This window comes from Emys orbicularis, chromosome 8 (assembly GCF_028017835.1).
Source record: "Emys orbicularis isolate rEmyOrb1 chromosome 8, rEmyOrb1.hap1, whole genome shotgun sequence".
Classification (NCBI taxonomy): Eukaryota; Metazoa; Chordata; order Testudines; family Emydidae; genus Emys; species Emys orbicularis.
In genome coordinates this window covers 64,546,030-64,565,907 of record NC_088690.1, presented here as the reverse complement: position 1 = coordinate 64,565,907, position 19,878 = coordinate 64,546,030, and the positions used below count along the sequence as shown (strand labels likewise).

Here is a 19,878-nt window from a genome sequence, read left to right as displayed (position 1 = left end):
TATAGATTATATTCCCTTTATACATTTGGGTCAGTTAAGTTCCAATAGAACCGGCCCCCCCATGTTCTTTTAGCAAATTTGACTAAATTTGTTCATAGTCAAATGATTTTAATTAGATAGTCTCTTTACCTGGATTACTTACAAACATTCCTCTGGAAAAGGGCCCATTTTTCCTTTAGAATGGCTGCAAAGAAACCAAGAATTCTTTTTCTCTTTAACATGGTCCTTTTTAACATTTTCACAAAGTTTAACTGCTTAATTCTCTCCAGCCTCTGTAGAGTTAACTTTTTACTCTCTTTCCTTAAATCACTTGTTTATCTCCCAAAATGACACCTTTATCAACTCAGATTTCACCATTTTAAGTATTGTTCCAGGGGCTCATGCTTGCACTTACTGGTTTTCTTACTCCTGACACTATGCCCTTAGGGCTTCCAGCCTGTTTTTCAGTTTCTTTATCTGTTGCTTGCCTGCTTGTCTGGGCCCCGATCCTGCTTTTTCCAATGAACCGTTTTGTTTTTTTTGTGAGTGATATTGTGGTCATTTCACAATTTTGAAAGAAATGTTTAAGGAAAGGGACCAGGAAGGGTGGGGGCTAGTTGAGGAGCCCACCCTCCTTGCTGAATTGGTAGTGGAACACTAAAGAATCAGTTTCTGAGGCAGACAACGAAGGGGAACAGAACAAGGGGCTTTTTGTCCTTTTTACAATGAGATGGGAGTATGGAGGGGGTTTGGGATCAATCCGGGGGTTTGTTTTTTTCTGGAGAACAGGGTAAAGGGGAGCGCTGGGTCTGGTGGTGGGAGAGGAGGCTTTTAATAAAGCTTTTAACTTATTATTTGAATATTTGAGAGAGGTGAGTTTTGATTTTGTCCACCTATGATTTGCCTCTTCCCACCATTGCATGAAACAATTAACCTCTCCTTTAGCCAATTTAGTTTTAGGTTGGCCGAGTTTGTCTTTTAAGACATCCACTCAGTCTTTGTTCCAAGATTTTAGCAGTGGCCGCTGAGTTTTGGGATCTCCCTGAGTTAGCCTAGACCATTTTTCCAGAAATTTACAGGAGTCCGGACCCTTCCTAAAATACATAAAATGAGCCGGCGTTCCTTTAGGGAACTGTCCCGACTTAGACGTCTGGTTACCAATACAGGAGGACTTTACACACACCAATCACACAAGAAGAAAATTGGGGTTCGTCAGAGCGATGCCCGGTGCAACACACAAAGGAGCCCACAGGCTACTGCCTCAATCGCCCTTGCTTTCACACCAAGGGTTTTACCCAAGATGCGGTGCGGCTGTGATTGTGCAGATTTCACTCACTCAGACCGCGGGGACAGGAACCCCTTGGTCGGCCGATCCCCAGACGGAGATGGCACCCAGACTCAAACACTCCACAGGAGGACGGATAGACACAGAGACAGGACAGTCCTCAGTCTGGACAAAACACAGAAATAATTACCTGACCAGATTCCTGATGTCAGATCCCGGGATCCCTACCAGAACAGAGCGGGGACCAACAGGTTCGATGGCGTAGACTTCATTGTGGTCGTGCGCCCTTCCGTTCAGGAGGAAGACCGCTCGGGCCAAATGCCCAGGTGCCGGCTGCCACGGTCGTCCTACAAAAACTGTCAGGAATCACACGGCCCCAGTGAAGATGGTTGCCATCTCGGTGGGACCTCCAAATTGTCAAAGTTAGACTCAGGACTCACAGTTTGTCAGACCACTCTGTTTTATTAGCACAGCGCTCTGCTAATACATTCAGATAACGTGAGCCCCATGCAAGACCCAAACAGTCTTATTTATACAGATAAAAGGATGCGAACTAAACAAAGGGACAAAGAGAGCAAAATTGTAAAATTTACAGCATGCATATCCTACTTCCTTACTAACTCTTATCAATCTAAGGGTACGTCTTCACTGCCCGCCGTATCGGCGGGTAGCAATCGATTTATCCGGGATCGATATATCGCGTCTCGTTAAGATGCGATATATCGATCCCCGAATGCGCTCACCGTCGACTCTGGAACTCCACCAGAGCGAGCGGCAGTAGCGCAGTCGATGGGGGAGCCGCGGCCATCGATCCTGCGCCGTGTGGACCCCAGGTAATTCGATCCAAGATACTTCGACTTCAGCTACGCAAGCTGAAGTTGCGTATCTTGGATCGACCCCCCCCCCCAGTGTAGACCAGCCCTAAGGCTACTACTTCACCAATCGCCCTTAAGTAGAGCAATTGTTCTACTTTAATGTCTGCCTTCCTGACACCTGGATCGCAGCGTTTCTCATTTCTACTTAAAGGCACATACAGCATTCTTTAATTCATTCTGTTTCTTTAATATAATTCATTTCACTTTCACATTACACAGAAATAAGTCTCTCTATAGTTAGTTTAAAGGAGCGTCCCATTTAACCTCCAACCCCAAATTTAACCAATATTAACATTACTACAAATTTTATAAAATACATCATACCCTAGCACAGACTTTTCTTAAGTTTGGTTCAAATCAATCATTTTGGAGACAGAGAGTTTTGTTTTGTTTTGTTTTAAAGGCAGTTTATTATTCTGAAAAGGTTTGGAGGTCATGTCATTTTGAAGATTTGTTTTTCTTTTGGTTGGTCTTGATGCCTTAGAGTTGTTAGTCGTGGAATTAGAAAGATATAAGCAGCTCTTTCAAAGCATATACAGAAGGTTGCATCGCTGATGAGGTGAAATTACACAGGTTTAGGATATGCACATTATGAACCAGTTTCTTTCTATGCTCTGAAAATCTGTTGAGGATGATTAATTTTGGGATAGGAACTGATCAGGAGCTCTTACAGACTTCCTGTTGTCTACAATCAGGGGTTCTAGGGAATTAAACTCCTACAGACAATGGGAGCTAGGCAACCCCTATTGTAGTCTCTTCTATTTCATTTAAAATGTGAATATTTAATTTAAGAATTTCAGTATAGCTATAATAAATAGGGAGTATTTCATGCTGTCAGGATTGACCATATCCTAGGTTAATTTGGCCTTACAGGTTATTTGCTACAAATACTTTGGTCTTGCAATTTATTTAGCTAAAGAAGCACCCTCAAGTTATAATAATAAATAAATGATCATAATCATAATAATGTAATTCTGCATTTGTTTATCATCTGTTTTAATAGGTCAATTTTTCTCAAAACAGGCTTTTAAAATTCACTTTATTATTGACTACATCATGCATAACATCATTGGCCCACTCTTCCTGCCATTGAAACCAATACTAAAAATCACAGGAGCAGGACTCAGGATATAAAATCATGAGACCATTTTAGAGTGAAAGGGAATGTATTTCAAACATTAGCTTGATTTCAAAACAAGAATTCTATCATACAAACTACTACAGACCTTGTAGTAACCAGGTTTTTAGTATTGTATTGATGTTTGATTCTTCACATTACGGAAGACATCATACCTTGGGTAACACTTTTGAGAAAAAGGTTTGCTCTAATTCTGAAAGGTTGATATGAGGCAGAAACATTTCAGTCAGAATCCTCAGCACACCTGTGAAGCAAAATATTTGCAGTAAAGGAGAACACCATAAAATGATCAAAAAGATACCACTACCAAAGTCCCGCTATAATAAAAATACTTGCAACTGCACAAGTATTCTTTCTGATGGTACAAGGGGACAGCAACCCTAACAAATAAACTGATAGCCTGAGAGGGTTAGGAGGGAAGGAAGGAATCCCACCCCACCCCCATAACAATGCCCATTTGGAGAGGTGCATGAATGTAGGGATCTTTACCTTCCCAGGAAGCAACAGTCTGATATACAGCACTATATAATACAGATAGGATACCAGGCCACATTGACTAGTAATTTGAATCACTATGACAACCCTTATAAATAAGCTTACTGTAGGCCAAAATCTAACCATGGACAACACCTACTGAAGCCAATGGAAGTTGCAATTGAAAATGTATCCCTGTATATACATTCCCTTCCAGTTCCCCCTCCCTTGGATGATCCTAACACATGCACTTTTAAAAAGAACACCTGAGGCACTCAAGAAAACTTTTAAAAAATGGTTATCAGAGCTTCCCTAAACTGTCACCTACTGTCTGCATTTTCCTTTCCCCCATCCTTTATCAGAATATTTATAATACAAGTGATTGCCTTTCTAATTAACCTGCAGATACCCTGTTACCATAATCTGGTTTTTAGAATCAGAGGGGTAGCCGTGTTAGTCTGGATCTGTAAAAAGCGACAAAGAGTCCTGTGGCACCTTATAGACTAACAGATGTATTGGAGCATAAGCTTTCGTGGGTGAATACCCACTTCGTCAGATGCAATCTGGTTTTTGTGAGCTTAGAACCACTTCCATTCTGATGACAAATTGTGATACCAGTGTACAAATGAGACAGAAAGTGAAAAGAGATTCTATTTTAAATAAATACCCTAGCAATTATCAATGGCCCAAAAGGAAAAACAAAACTTCATACACACACGTGCATCTATTTCTCTTTGTTTTTAAGTTGTTCAGAATGTCTGTGATTGTTGAAGATTGTCTTAAAAAACCAAGGAAGATTAGTCTTAAAGGTGCCACAGGACCCTCTGTTGCTTTTTACAAGGAAGATTATGTTATAGAAGTATTTGTAATTAACACAGGAGCTACAGTACAATAATTGTAATACAAAATGACTTATAGGGAAGAGGCACTGTAACGCCAAATAAAGTTATCATAACTTACGAATATGCTCGGTCCAGTCGTCAGAATTTTGATACATAGAGTAAAAATGTTAAAGAAAAGAAACCCAAATATGTACTGAAGTACAGACTAATCCCACTATGGAAGTTGCTATGACTCCAGTTCTGCAAACACTTAAAAGGATGTGGTAAATCAATGGCACTATTTCCATAGTAGCATCCACCATAAGCTTAAATCCTTGCAGGATTAGGACCAATATAAATATAACTATATACACACACATACCTATTCAAAGTGAATTAGCGCAAAAAAAAAGTTACTTAACTACTTTAATCAAACACAAAAATGAATAGAATTTTGTTTATAGTTTTGAATTATTCCTACTTTCCAATGCATTTCAGTAACAGCACTCTCCAGCCTACTTTTAATCAGATTGTCTACATAAAAGATAGTATGCACTGTAGTTGTAGTCATGTAACGTTTCCAGGATATTAGAGAGACAAGGTGGGTGAGGTAATATCTTTATTGGACCAACTCCTGCTGGAGACAAGCTTTTGAGCCACAGGTTCTTCAGGTCTGGTAAAGGAACTCCCAGCAGCAAAAACACCCTATCGTCCCTGTGGGTGAACACTTTCACAAAGCGTTCACTCGGTCTGCTGACTTATGTCCTCATCCTCAAAAGAAACCTGCACAATGCTTTCAAAAAATCAAGGACCGAAGAGAGAGACTGTGGATTTACGATTTATTACAACAATCTGTAACCTACAAACCCCCTCCTTTGTCCTAGGACTGCAGAGGAGTAAACAAGCCACTCTACCTTGAATGGTCCCTTACAATATGTTCTTACTACTTATGCTAAACAATCTGTTCCACCTTGCATTTTGCTGTGAGGCTGGCAGTTCCTTTCCCAGACCTGAAGAACAGCTCTGTGGCGCTCAAAAACTTGTCACTGTCCATAGGCATGCGCACAGGGTGTGCCGGGTGTGCCCAGGCACACCCTAATGCAGGGGTGGGCAAATGGCTCCACTCTCCCAGCATGGCAAGCCGCGGGGTCCGTGCTCCCGGGCCGGAGCGCCCGGCCGAACGCAGCAAGCCACCGGCCCCTCCCCCGCCTTCCCCCTTTCCCTGGAGCCATGCTGCCGCGCGCAGCGCTCTGGGGGCTGGGGCTGCGCGCTCCTGCGGGCAGCGTTTGGCTCCGTGGTGAGGCAGACATGCTCCCCCCTCCCCTGGAGCCCTGCCGCCACGCGCAGCGCTCTGGGGGCCGGGGCTGCACGGGGAATCAGACACGCTCCCCCTTCCCCTGGAGCCATGCTCCCGTGTGCAGCGCTCTGGGGGCCGGGGGCTCAGCGGGGAGGCAGACACACTCCCCCCTCCCCATGAGCCATGCCGCCGTGCACGCAGCGCTCTGGGGGCCGGGGCTGTGCGCTCCCGCGGGGCAGGGTTTGGCTCCAAGGGGAGGCTAGGAGCCTCATCTCATGGTAAGGGGTCAGGGGCCAGGGGAGTTGGATAAGGGGTGGGGGTGGAGGCAGTCAGGGGACAGGGTGGGTTGGATGGGGCATGGGAGTCCCGGAGTCTCTCAGGGGGCGGGGGGTGGATAGGGGTCAGGGCAGTCAGGGGACAGGGAGCAAGGAGGGTCCTGGGGGGGCAGTTAGTGGGGGGGTCCTCTGGAGGGGGTGGTCAGGGGACAAGGAGCTGGGGGGGGTTGGATGAGTCAGGAGTTCTGGGGGGGGTGTCAGGAGGCAGGGGTGTGCAGAGGGGTTGGGGGAGGCAGGGAGCGGGGGGGTTGTATGGGTTGGGAGTTCTGAGGGTCCTGTCAGGGGGTGGGGAGCAGTTGGATAGGCGTGGGAGTCCCGGGGGTCTGTCTGGGGGCGGGAGTGTGGATAAGGGTCGGGGCAGTCAGGGGACAGGTAGGGGGTGGAGTCCTGGGGGCTAGTTAGGGGCAGGGGTCCCAGGAGAGGGTAGTCAACTCAGGGGACAAGGAACAGGGGGGGTTGGGGGTTCTGAGGGGGGAAATCAGGGGGCGGGAAGTAGGAGGGAGTGGATGGGGGCGGGACTAGGGCAGGGGCGGGGCTAGGGTGGGGCTCCCTGGGTGCACACCCTAATGAAATGGGCTGCGCACGCCTATGTCGCTGTCATCAACAGAAGTTGGTCCAATAAAAGATATTACCTCACCCACCTTGTCTCGCTACATAGAAGATTAACACTCAATAATTTTAAATAACCAAAAGTTGGTGCTCATAAGTTCTTTTACTCGTCTTTTATAATTCAGTGTCAGAATTAGAATCTTCTTTTCACTGCAGTTTTCCTTTTACATGTTTATTCTTGTAAAGTGTGTTATTTTAAGAGGATTATTAGAATTCAGGGTTGCTAAATTTCAAATTTACCCCTTTGGAATATTGAATTCTTTTTAAATTGGATTTTCACTTTACTGCACTGCTGTTACATTTGCTAACCAGGCCCACATGTTCTTTATTTTCAGAACTCTGTGATACTCTGTTATTTTTATTTTGGTAACCTCATCTTTAGAAAAGTTAAACTGAAAAGCCATGACCCTGAAAGCCGCTCTGCGAGGGGGAGTCCCGCACTCATCCAGAGCCCTGAAGGGGCTTAACAGTTTGAGGGGTCAGTGGGATAAGTGTGCAAAAACTAAACACAATACATTGCGATGGGAGTAGGGAGGAAGTCAGAGAAACCGAGCGACAAGTGGTAGCTAAGTGGTAGGTTGGAGAACAGGGTAAGAAAGGCTATGGGCTGCACACAGTGATGGGTGCCTGGCAGTCGGAAACCAACAGTGCTGGGTAATGGAGACCCTGCATTAACCCATCAACCTTATGGCTGCCCCAATGCCGCCCACCAGCTACCCCACATCAGCTCTCATCAGTGCACAGACACCCGCCCTATCCCTGCCCCCAACATCCGCAACTCTGCCCCTGTGCCACCCCATCAGCACCTGACACCAGTTCCATTCCTGTCCCAGCAACACCCCACAGCACCCTGGCCCCAGCAATACCCCCCAGTGCCCTGGCTCCAGCCCTGCCCCAGTGAAACCCCCCAGCATCCCAGCCTCACTGCAGTGACATCCCTCAGCGTCCCAGTGACACCCTACAGAGCCTCAGCCCCAGCAACACCCTGCAGCACCTCAGCCCCATCCCTGCTTCACTGGCACCCTGCAGAGCCTCAGCCCCACCCCAGTGCCCCATCCCTGCCAGCGGCCCGACTGACACCCCACAGTACTCACAGTCCCATTCCTGCCCCGACACCCTGCATTGCCCAGCCCCACCCATGATACCCCACAGCACTCACAGCCCCAGTCCTGCCCCAATGACACCCTGCATTGCCCCAGCCCCGCCCCAGTGACACTCCACAGCACTCACAGCCCCATTCCTGCCCCACTGACACCCTGCATCGCCCAGCCCCGCCCCAGTGACACCCCACAGCACTCACAGCCCCATTCCTGCCCCACTGACACCATGCATCGCCCAGCCCCGCCCAAGTGACACCCCACAGCACTCACAGCCCCATTCCTGCCCCAATGACACCCTGCATCGCCCCAGCCCCGCCCCAGTGACACCCCACAGCACTCACAGCCCCATTCCTGCCCCAGTGACACCCTGCATCGCACAGCCCCACCCGTGACACCCCACAGCACTCACAGCCCCATTCCTGCCCCACTGACAGCCCGCAGTGCCCCATCCTCATACCAGTGATACCACACACAGCCCCCAGCTGCATCCCCGCCCCACTGATACCCCACAGCCCCTCGCTGGCCTGGCCGGGGCGCCACGGAAGAATATGGGGCAGGACGCAGGGCAGCTCCCAGCTAGGGTGACCAGACATCCCGATTTTATCGGGACTGTCCCGATATTTGCTTGTTTGTCCCACGTCCCGACTGATGTTCGGTCGGAACACTGGACAAACAAGCAATTTTGCCCTCCTGCTCCGGTGCACAGGCGGAGTCCGGAGGGGCTCTCGCCCCCCCCGACTCCGCCCCCTCCTTCCCCCATTAGATCCCTCCCCAAATCCCTGCCCTGGCCCCGCCCACAGCCCTACCCCCTCACTGCCCCATTAGATCTCTCCCCAAATCCCCGCCCTGGCCCCACCTCTTCCCCAAGCATTCCTCCTCCCTCCCAGGTTTGCACACGGGCCATGGCCGGGGCTGGGAGCGCAGCGCGGAGGCTGCTGCAGCCCTGCAGCCCTCGGGGCAGTGCGGTAGGTCTGGGGGCAGCACGGAGCAGGCATGGCCCAGGTGGGCGGAGACACGCGTGAGGCGGACACACTCCTGCTGGGAGGCGCCGGGCCTGGCTGCCTGGTTCGCCCCCTGCCTGGGTGGGTCCCCAAGTTCCCCGCGGCTGGAGAGGGGCTGCCTGGGGCTGAGGGGGTGAGTGTCCCAGGTGGGGCGGAGCGGAGCAGCCTCTGCTGCAGGGCCGGGGCGACGGAGCCCGGGAGCGGCTGGGCCGGGAGCTCCAGGAGGGGCCCGGAGTGCAGCTCAGCTGCACAGCTCGGAGCCCAGGCTGGGCCCGGGAAGCGAGGGGATGGGGGAGCTGGGGGTGTATCGGGGTCGGAGCCGAGAGTTGGGTCCGCATCCCGATATTTCATCTTTGTCATCTGGTCACCCTACTCCCGGCAGCAGAGCGCCCTGTCCCAGCCGCCCAGCTCCCGCAGCAGCAGCTCGGGGTCCGCCGGGGACATGGCCCGGCCCAGCTCCGTCCTGCCACCGGCAGCCACGGCGCACCTCGCGCTCTCCCAGCAGCCCCCGCGGCAGGGAGCCGCGCTGTGTGGGGAGGGGCAGAGTGCACGGCGGAGTGAGGCGGCCGGGCCCGGCACAGGGGCGGGAAGGGCCGGTAGGGGCTGTATGGAGCCATGCATACTAGGGCCGAGGGGGCCCCCGGGGCACGGTGAGTGACCCCCTCCTCCGCAGCCAGCCAGGGACAAGGGGGGGTCCCCGGGGCACAGTGAGTCACCCCTCCCCCGCAGCCAGCCAGGGACAAGGAGAGGTCCCCGGGGCAGAGTGAGTGACCCCCTGCCCCGCAGCCAGCCAGGGACAAGGGGGGGTCCCCGGGGCAGGGTGAGTGACCCTGTCATAACTATAAAGGGAAGGGTGACAGCTCTCCTGTGTACAGTGCTATGGAATCCCTCCTAGCCAGAGACTCCAAATCCTTTTACCTGTAAAGGGTTAAGAAGCTCGGGTAACCTGGCTGACACCTGACCCCAAGGACCAATAAGGGGACAAGATACTTTCAAATCTTGGGGGGGGAAAGGCTTTTGTGTGTGTCCTTTGCTTAAGGGGTTGTTCGCTCTTGGGACTGAGAGGGACCAGACATCAATCCAGGTTCTCCCCATCTTTCTAAACAAGTCTCTCTTATTTCAAAATTGTAAGTAAAAGCCAGGCAAGGCGTCTTAGATTTACTTTGTTTTCTCAACTTGTAAATGTACCTTTTACTAAAGTGCTTATCTTGTTTGCTATACTTTGAACCTAAGACAGAGGGGATTCCTCTGAGCTCTTTAAGTTTGATTACCCTGTAAAGTTATTTTCCATACTGATTTTGCAGAGATGATTTTTACCTTTTGCTTTAATTAAAAGCCTTCTTTTTAAGAACCTGATTGATTTCTCCTTGTTTTAAGATCCAAAGGGGGTTTGGATCTGTATTCACCAGGAGTTGGTGAAAGGAAGGAGGGGGGAAGGGTCAATTTCTCCTTGTTTAAGATCCAAGGAGTTTGGATCTGTATTCACCAGGGAATTGGTGAAAGGTTTCTCAAGGCTTCCCAGGGAGGGAATTCTTAAGATGGTGGCAGCGGACCAGAGCTAAGCTGGTAGATAAGCTTAGAAGTTTTCATGCAGGCCCCTACATTTGTACCCTAAAGTTCAAAGTGGGGATACAGCCTTGACATGGTGGCACAGCGGTGGGATCGTTTTAAACCCAAAAGCCAGTAAGAGATTTTTTTTTTCCTTCTAGCTGCTTGGAGAGCAGAGCTGAAGGTAGATGCATATCTTATCTCTCCTTGCCTGAAGGCAGAGGTGTTAAGTTTTTTTAACAAGGTCCTTTGTTAAGAGAACCGTTCAATAAGTGAGCAAACTTTGATCTGGTAAAGGTAATTTACAATCTGAATTGTTTTTTTTTCTTTTTACATCCTCGGAAGTAGCTAGTTAGAAAGTCTCTGTTAACTCAGCAGCACTCAGCAGGAGCCTGAGCTAAATACATCCCAGTTTCAGTCAACTGCAGAGGGTGTGACCCAGCACAAGAAAACAGGAAAATGACTACCAAAGAAGCAGCTAACAAAATAGAACTGGCCAAACTAGAAGCAGAAGAAAATGAAAGAAAACATCAAAGACTGCTTCAAATTAAAAAACTTGAAGAGGAGGCCCATGAAAGAGAGGAAAAAGCCAAAGAGGAGGCTCACAAGAGAGAGATGGAGCTGGAAAAAGCCAAACATGACAGAGAAGAGAAAGCCAAACAGGAGGCCCATGAAAGAGAAGAGAAAGCCAAACAGGAGGCCCATAAAAGAGAGATGGAGCTGAAAGAAAAAGAGATGGAACTGGAAGCAGCAAGGACTAGGCAGGGTGCATCAGACCATCCTAACAACTCCTCTCCAGGTACCACTTCCCATCCCAGGAAATTCCCCACCTACAAGGCAGGCGATGATACTGAGGCCTTCTTAGAAAATTTTGAAAGGGCCTGCCTTGGATACGACATCCCTCCAACCCAGTACATGGTAGAGCTGAGGCCGCAGCTCAGTGGACCCTTAGCAGAGGTGGCGGCTGAAATGCCTAAGGAACACATGAACAGTTATGAACTTTTTAAAAACAAGGCCAGAATCAGAATGGGGCTAACACCTGAGCATGCCCGTCGGCGGTTCAGAGCCCTAAGGTGGAAACCTGATGTGTCATTTACCCGACATGCCTACCACATTGGGAAAAATTGGGATGCCTGGATATCAGGAGCAAATGTTAAATCTACGGAAGAGTTGCCCTTCCTATTGCAAATGGAGCAGTTTTTAGAGGGTGTTCCTGAGGAAATAGAAAGGTATATCCTAGATGGGAAGCCCAAAACTGTAACCGAGGCGGGGGAGATTGGAGCCAAATGGGTGGAGGTGACAGAAAAGAAAAAAGCTAGTAGCAGTTGGAGCGAATATCAGAAGGGGCAAACCGAAACAAAACCTTATCACCGGGGACAACCCAAGGCCCCACCCACATCCCAAGGGAAACCCCAGACGCCTTCTCACCCCACCACACCAGTCTCCATCAACCAACATCGCCCCGGTGATACCTTAGCAGGGCGATGTTTTAAATGTAATGAACTGGGGCATATAAAGGCTCACTGCCCCAAGAACCCCAACCGATTACAGTTCATTACACCCCAATCACACCAAAGAACCTCAGACCCAGATGCCTCTCTCATACCCTCGGAGCGAAGGGAAACCTTGAGAGTGGGCGGAAAGAAGGTTATCGCTTGGAGGGACACTGGGGCACAAGTGTCAACTATCCACCAATCCCTAGTGGACCCCAAACTCATCAACCCTGAGGCTACAGTGACAATTCAACCCTTCGTGTCACAGTCTGTAACCTTGCCTACAGCCCAGTTGCATGTCCAGTACAAGGGCTGGTCAGGAATGTGGACTTTTGCAGTCTATGACAATTATCCCATTCCCATGCTGCTGGGGGAAGACTTGGCCAACCACGTGAAGCTAGCCAAGAGGGTGGGAATAGTGACCCGCAGCCAGGCTAAGCAAGCTTTCACCCCCATCCCTGTTCCTGAGCCGTCCACCAGGGCCCCGTCTGTGTTACCGGAGACCCAAACACAGGTGGTGGAACCGGATCCCCTGCCAACGACTGCAACAGCCGTAGTGGATCCAATCCCAGAGGCCCAGCCAAAGCCAGTCCCAGAACCGGAACTGGCAACGCAACCAGCACCAGAACCATTGCCAGCATTGAGTCCAGCGCTTGCAACCCCGTCTACAACTCAAATGCCAGAGGGCACCAGCGAGCCTAAACTGGCGGAAGCAGCAGATAACCCTACCCAAGAGGCTCAGCCAGAGCCTGAAATACCACATAGTGCACCAGCGGACAGCGGTTCACAGTCAATGGAAAAAACCCCAGCACCTGCATCGCTTCCAGAGGGACCAAGCCCCAGTCCACAGTCCAAGGAGGAACTGATGTCTCCAGCATCAAGGGAACAGTTCCAGGCCGAGCAGGAAGCAGATGACAGCCTTCAAAAAGCTTGGGCGGCGGCACGGAGCACCCCACCGCCTCTCAGCTCTTCTAACCGATCCCGGTTTGTTGTAGAAAAAGGACTTTTATACAAGGAGACTCTTTCTGGTGGGCACCAGGAAGACTGGCATCCTCAAAGACAGTTGGTAGTTCCCACTAAGTATCGGGTAAAGCTCTTGAGCTTAGCCCATGATCATCCCAGTGGCCATTCTGGGGTGAACAGAACCAAAGACCGGTTGGGGAAGTCCTTCCACTGGGAGGGAATGGGCAAGGACGTTGCTAATTATGTCCGGTCTTGTGAGGTGTGCCAACGAGTGGGAAAGCCCCAAGACCAGGTTAAAGCCCCTCTCCAGCCACTACCCATAATTGAGGTCCCATTTCAGCGAGTAGCTGTGGATATTCTGGGTCCTTTCCCAAAGAAGACACCCAGAGGAAAGCAGTACGTACTGACTTTCATGGATTTTGCTACCCGATGGCCGGAAGCTGTACCCTTAAGCAACACCAAGGCTAAAAGTGTGTGCCAGGCATTAGCAGACATTTTTGCCAGGGTAGGGTGGCCCTCCGACATCCTTACAGATTCGGGAACTAATTTCCTGGCAGGGAACATGAAAAACCTGTGGGAAGCTCATGGGGTGAATCACTTGGTTGCCACCCCTCATCACCATCAAACCAATGGTCTGGTGGAGAGGTTTAATGGAACTTTGGGGGCCATGATACGTAAATTCGTAAATGAACACTCCAATGATTGGGACCTAGTGTTGCAGCAGTTGCTTTTTGCCTACAGGGCTGTACCACATCCCAGTTTAGGGTTTTCACCATTTGAACTTGTGTATGGCCGCGAGGTTAAGGGGCCATTACAGTTGGTGAAGCAGCAATGGGAGGGGTTTACGCCTTCTCCAGGAACTAACATTCTAGACTTTGTAAGCAACCTACAAAACACCCTCTGACACTCTTTAGCTCTTGCTAAAGAAAACCGAAAGGATGCTCAGGAAGAGCAAAAGGCCTGGTATGATAAACATTCCAGAGAACGGTCCTTCAAAGTAGGAGACCAAGTCATGGTCTTAAAGGCGCTCCAGGCCCATAAAATGGAAGCGTCGTGGGAAGGACCATTCACGGTCCAGGAGCGCCTAGGAGCTGTTAACTATCTCATAGCCTCCCCCACCTCCAACATAAAGCCTAAGGTATACCATGTTAATTCTCTTAAGCCCTTTTATTCTAGAGAATTAAACGTTTGCCAGTTTACAGCCCAGGAAACTGATGACGCGGAGTGGCCTGCAGGTGTCTACTATGAAGGAAAAAGGAATGGTGGCGTGGAAGAGGTGAACCTCTCCACGACCCTGGGACGTCTGCAGCGACAGCAGATAAAGGAGCTGTGCACAAGCTTTGCACCGATTTTCTCAGCCACTCCAGGACGGACCGAACGGGCATACCACTCCATTGACACAGGTAATGCTCACCCAATTAGAACCCCACCCTACCAGGAGTCACCTCATGCCCAAGCGGCTATACAAAGGGAGATCCAGGACATGCTACAGATGGGTATAATCCGCCCCTCTACCAGTGCATGGGCATCTCCAGTGGTTCTAGTTCCCAAACCAGATGGGGAAATATGCTTTTGCGTGGACTACCGTAAGCTAAATGCTGTAACTCGTCCTGACAACTATCCAATGCCATGCACAGATGAGCTATTGGAAAAATTGGGACATGCCCAATTCATCTCTACTTTAGACTTAACCAAAGGGTACTGGCAAGTACCACTAGATGAACCCGCTAAGGAAAGGTCAGCCTTCGTCACCCAGGCAGGGGTGTATGAATTCAATGTACTCCCTTTCGGGTTGCGAAATGCACCCGCCACCTTCCAAAGACTTGTAGATGGTCTCTTGGCGGGATTGGGAGAATCTGCCGTTGCCTATCTCGATGATGTGGCCATTTTTTCTGATTCATGGACAGAACACCTGGAGCACCTGAAAAAAGTCTTCGAGCGCATCCGGCAGGCAGGACTAACTGTTAAGGCTAAAAAGTGTCAAATAGGCCAAAACAGAGTGACATACCTGGGGCACCAGGTGGGTCAAGGAACTATAAATCCCCTACAGGCCAAAGTGGATGCTATCCAAAAGTGGCCGGTTCCAAAGTCAAAGAAACAGGTCCAATCCTTCTTAGGCTTGGCCGGATATTATAGGCGATTTGTACCACACTACAGCCAAATCGCCGCCCCGCTGACAGACCTAACCAGAAAGAAACAGCCAAATGCAGTTCAGTGGACTGATAAGTGTCAAAAGGCCTTTAACCAGCTTAAGGCAACACTCATGTCTGACCCTGTGCTAAGGGCCCCAGACTTTGACAAACCGTTCCTAGTAACCACAGATGCTTCCGAGCGAGGCGTGGGAGCAGTTTTAATGCAGGAAGGACCGGATCAAGAATTCCATCCTGTCGTGTTTCTCAGCAAGAAACTGTCTGAGAGGGAAAGCCACTGGTCAATCAGCGAAAAGGAATGCTACGCCATTGTGTACGCGCTGGAAAAGCTACGCCCATATGTTTGGGGACGGCGTTTCCAACTACAAACAGACCATGCTGCGCTACAGTGGCTTCATACCGCAAAAGGAAATAACAAAAAACTTCTTCGGTGGAGTTTAGCTCTCCAAGATTTTGATTTTGAAATACAACACATTTCGGGAGCTTCTAACAAAGTGGCTGATGCACTCTCCCGGGAAAGTTTCCCAGAGTTAACTGGTTAACAATTGTTCTTGAAATAAAACATATTGTTAGTTTTTATATAATCAGTAGTATGTCTAAAGGTACATGTGTTTTATTAACTCTGTTTTCTCCTAGAGCTCCAGGAAGAAATCACAGCCAGTGTGGAACCGGACGTCCAACACTATCTGTGATTTGGGGGGCGTGTCATAACTATAAAGGGAAGGGTGACAGCTCTCCTGTGTACAGTGCTATGGAATCCCTCCTAGCCAGAGACTCCAAATCCTTTTACCTGTAAAGGGTTAAGAAGCTCGGGTAACCTGGCTGACACCTGACCCCAAGGACCAATAAGGGGACAAGATACTTTCAAATCTTGGGGGGGGAAAGGCTTTTGTGTGTGTCCTTTGTTTACGGGGTTGTTCGCTCTTGGGACTGAGAGGGACCAGACATCAATCCAGGTTCTCCCCATCTTTCTAAACAAGTCTCTCTTATTTCAAAATTGTAAGTAAAAGCCAGGCAAGGCGTCTTAGATTTACTTTGTTTTCTCAACTTGTAAATGTACCTTTTACTAAAGTGCTTATCTTGTTTGCTATACTTTGAACCTAAGACAGAGGGGATTCCTCTGAGCTCTTTAAGTTTGATTACCCTGTAAAGTTATTTTCCATACTGATTTTGCAGAGATGATTTTTACCTTTTGCTTTAATTAAAAGCCTTCTTTTTAAGAACCTGATTGATTTCTCCTTGTTTTAAGATCCAAAGGGGGTTTGGATCTGTATTCACCAGGAGTTGGTGAAAGGAAGGAGGGGGGAAGGGTCAATTTCTCCTTGTTTAAGATCCAAGGAGTTTGGATCTGTATTCACCAGGGAATTGGTGAAACGTTTCTCAAGGCTTCCCAGGGAGGGAATTCTTAAGATGGTGGCAGCGGACCAGAGCTAAGCTGGTAGATAAGCTTAGAAGTTTTCATGCAGGCCCCTACATTTGTACCCTAAAGTTCAAAGTGGGGATACACCCCTGCCCCGCAGCCAGCCAGGGAGAAGCGGGGGCCCAGGGACAGATTTGTTCTGGGGAAGCAGCAGATAGAGCACGGGAGTGGGAACCAGGAGACATGGCATCTATTCCCAGCTGTGCCATGGGCCTGTTGAGTATCTTTGGGCAAGTCACTCCCCTGCTCTCTCTGCCTCTTTTCCCCTCTCATCCTGTGTCTGGTCTCTTTAGAGATTGCAAATTCTTCAGGACAAATGGTCTCTTGCTCTACGTGTACAGTGCCTGGCACAATGGGGCCCTGATCTTAGACTCTAGAGGCTACTGTAGCACAAATAGTAATGTGAGAAGAACAAAGCCCTGGCCCCAATCCTGCAAACATTTATGCACGTGCTAAACTCTGCTCACAAGATTGTGGGACTCCATTAAAGACAAGAACCTCCCAAAGCAGTGGGATTGTTCACAGGAGTAAGGTTAAGCATGGGGTGAAGTGTGTGCAGAATTAGTGCAGCTGCAGGTGGTGCTAGTGGAGAACAAGAGTAGTGCTAGTCTGTGTGGTTGGATCTAGTTTTCAAACTAGATGGATATGAATATAAGCCATAATATTATTTAGATATTAGAATTTTTATTCAAATTAGAAATTGCCTCATTTCTGGCACAGGAGCAAAGAGTCCTGTGGCACCTTATAGATTAACAGACGTATTGGAGCATCAGCTTTCGTGGGCTTGAGCATGAACTTCCGACGAAGTGGGTATTCACCCACGAAAGCTCATGATCCAATACGTCTGTTAGTCTATAAGGTGCCACAGGACTCTTTGCTGCTTTTACAGATCCAGACTAACACGGCTACCCCTTTGATTTCTGGCACAGTATCTGACTGATGGTGTCACTTTTATTTTAAAGTGAGGACAAAACCAAACATATAATACCAAGTGAGAATCAGATGCCCTGAAAAAGAACAGGAGAAACCCTGGCATAGTAGTTCAAAATAGAGCAAGTAGAATGCAGAGCAATAATCTTTTAATTTACAGACGAGAATGAGACCACAGTCTGAAATTTGGAACAATCACATTTTCTTGTCGGACAATCAAATTTGAACTTTTAGTTTCCTGTAGGCAAGCGATTTATATCTTCTTGAACTTGTCCGTGTGCTTTGCAGGGAGGAAGGCTGTGACTAAAGCACAAGATTAAATTATTCAGGAGACCAGACTTTACTCAACTCTGCCATTCACTTCCTGCATTACCTTTCACAAATCCCTTAATTGTCTTTTGTTTTCTCCTCTGTGAAATGGGAATAGTAATAATTGCTTATCTCAAAGGGATGTTACAAGGTGGCATTAGATAATATTTGTAACTTATGTTGTCCTTTGGATAGATAAAAGCGCAAAGTATTTATCTTTCAATTTAATGAAATGTGATATTTGACATATATTCTCTTTTTATAGAATTCAACAGATGAATTTGCAGAGAAAGTGGACATTATACCTGCAAAGTAGAGGCTTTCATAGTGATAACTAATGTAAAGATCTTTGCAGACAGCTTTTAACTATGGCAGAGCAGCCTTACAGCCAGGGAGCAAGTTCTTATCTGCACAAGCCATAGAAGAAAAATCACATTTATATTAACAGTTTCATTGGATGAGTGTCTGCCCTATTGTAAGTTTGGATATAAGCTGTGATTTATTTTTTTTGTACTTCATAGGAAAATGGCTTTTCAGTTTAACTTCTCTATTGAAGAGAAAGCAGGAAATGAACTCGAGACTCTTGGTGATACAGCCTTGCAGCTGGAATCTGCACACGCTTCTTTGAACCCAGGCGGATCTACAGAAAAGAGCAAAGAAATTTCATCAGAAGAAAACGTTGTGCACAAGGAGTCTCTGTGTGCACATGAGGCAACACCCAAAACTGCAGATCCAGTAGCAAACTGTAGCCCTGATAAAAGCCAGGTCCAGGTGCTGCCAAAGAAACGAGCCAGCTTTAAAGTTGCCAAAGAGCATAATATTCCTGAAGATTTCAGCAAAGTGTTAGAAAATAAAGTTATGGAAGCTGTACAGGGCCTATACTATGTAAATATTTCTGTGGTGGAAATGACCCTTTCAAATGACTCCCATGAAGAAGACATAGTGTCTAAAAGTATTTCTTCTCACTCTGATCTTATCACAGGCATCTATGAAGGGGGGCTGAAAATATGGGAATGCACTTTTGATCTCATGGATTATTTGTCAGAGGCTGAAATGCAGTTTATCAACAAGACAGTCTTGGATCTTGGTTGTGGGGCTGGGCTGCTGGGAATACTTGCATTAAAAAGAAAAGCTAAAAAAGTCCACTTTCAGGATTATAACCACACTGTGATTGATGAAATAACCTTGCCTAATGTAGTGGCTAACTGTACTGATGGTGGTGGTGATGGCGGAATTAGTGAACCTCCTTCAAAGAAGCACAAGAAAGCAGACTTCATACCAGCTCTAATGTCTAAGTGCAGATTTTTTTTCCGGAGAATGGGCTGAGTTTAGCCAACTCCTGTTAAGTGGCAACAAACCCTTTTCAAAGTATGACCTTATTCTCACATCCAAGACCATCTACAATCCTGACTACTACAGTGCTTTGCATGATACAATTTCTAAACTGTTGGATAAAAATGGCCGCGTGTATTTGGCTAGCAAAGCACATTATTTTGGGGTGGGAGGTGGTGTGCATATCTTTGAGAAATTCATTGAAGAGAGAAATGTGTTCAGGACTAGAACTGTCAAAGTTATCGATGAAGGACTGACACGGTACATTATTGAAATGGCCTTTAAGATTTCCAGTTAATCCATTCATTCCCCATTGTGCCTGTTAAATATCTTAATAAAGAAGTGATTTATAGCCAGATGTCCCGCTGCCTTTTTATCTGTTGAGTTGTTCTGAAATGTCTTCCTGTGGAACTCCTTGCCAGAGGATGTTGTGAAGGTCATGACCATAACAGGGTTCAAAAAAGAACTAGATAAATTAATGGAGGATAGGTCCATCAATGACTATTAGCCAGGATGAGCAGGAATGGTGTCCCTAGTCTCTGTTTGCCAAAAGCTGGGAATGAGCGACAGGGGATGGATTACTTGATGATTACCTGTTCTATTCATTCTCTCTGGGGCACCTGGCACTGGCCACTGTCGGAAGACAGGATACTGGGCTAGATGGCCCTTGGGTCTGACTCAGTGGGGCCGTTCTTATGTTCTCATATAGGTCTCTATGACTTGCAGTAAATTGTTTTTTCCAATTTGTCACACTACATAGTGATTAATGTATTTTTATCCATGTCACTCAAGCCTATAAAAGTTGGGTGCAGGATCCAT

General features: G+C 48.0%; 1 protein-coding gene across 1 annotated transcript; it reads left to right on the top strand.

Annotated features, from left to right (window-relative positions):
• The first annotated feature begins 9,548 nt into the window (after window positions 1-9,548).
• LOC135882756 (histidine protein methyltransferase 1 homolog) lies at window positions 9,549-19,357 on the top strand. Its single transcript, XM_065409774.1, is given in 3 exon segments — window positions 9,549-9,564; window positions 18,249-19,029; window positions 19,031-19,357. Coding segments are annotated over 2 exon segments (1,104 nt in total). The 5' UTR covers window positions 9,549-9,564; window positions 18,249-18,252.
• The last annotated feature ends 521 nt before the right edge of the window (window positions 19,358-19,878 follow it).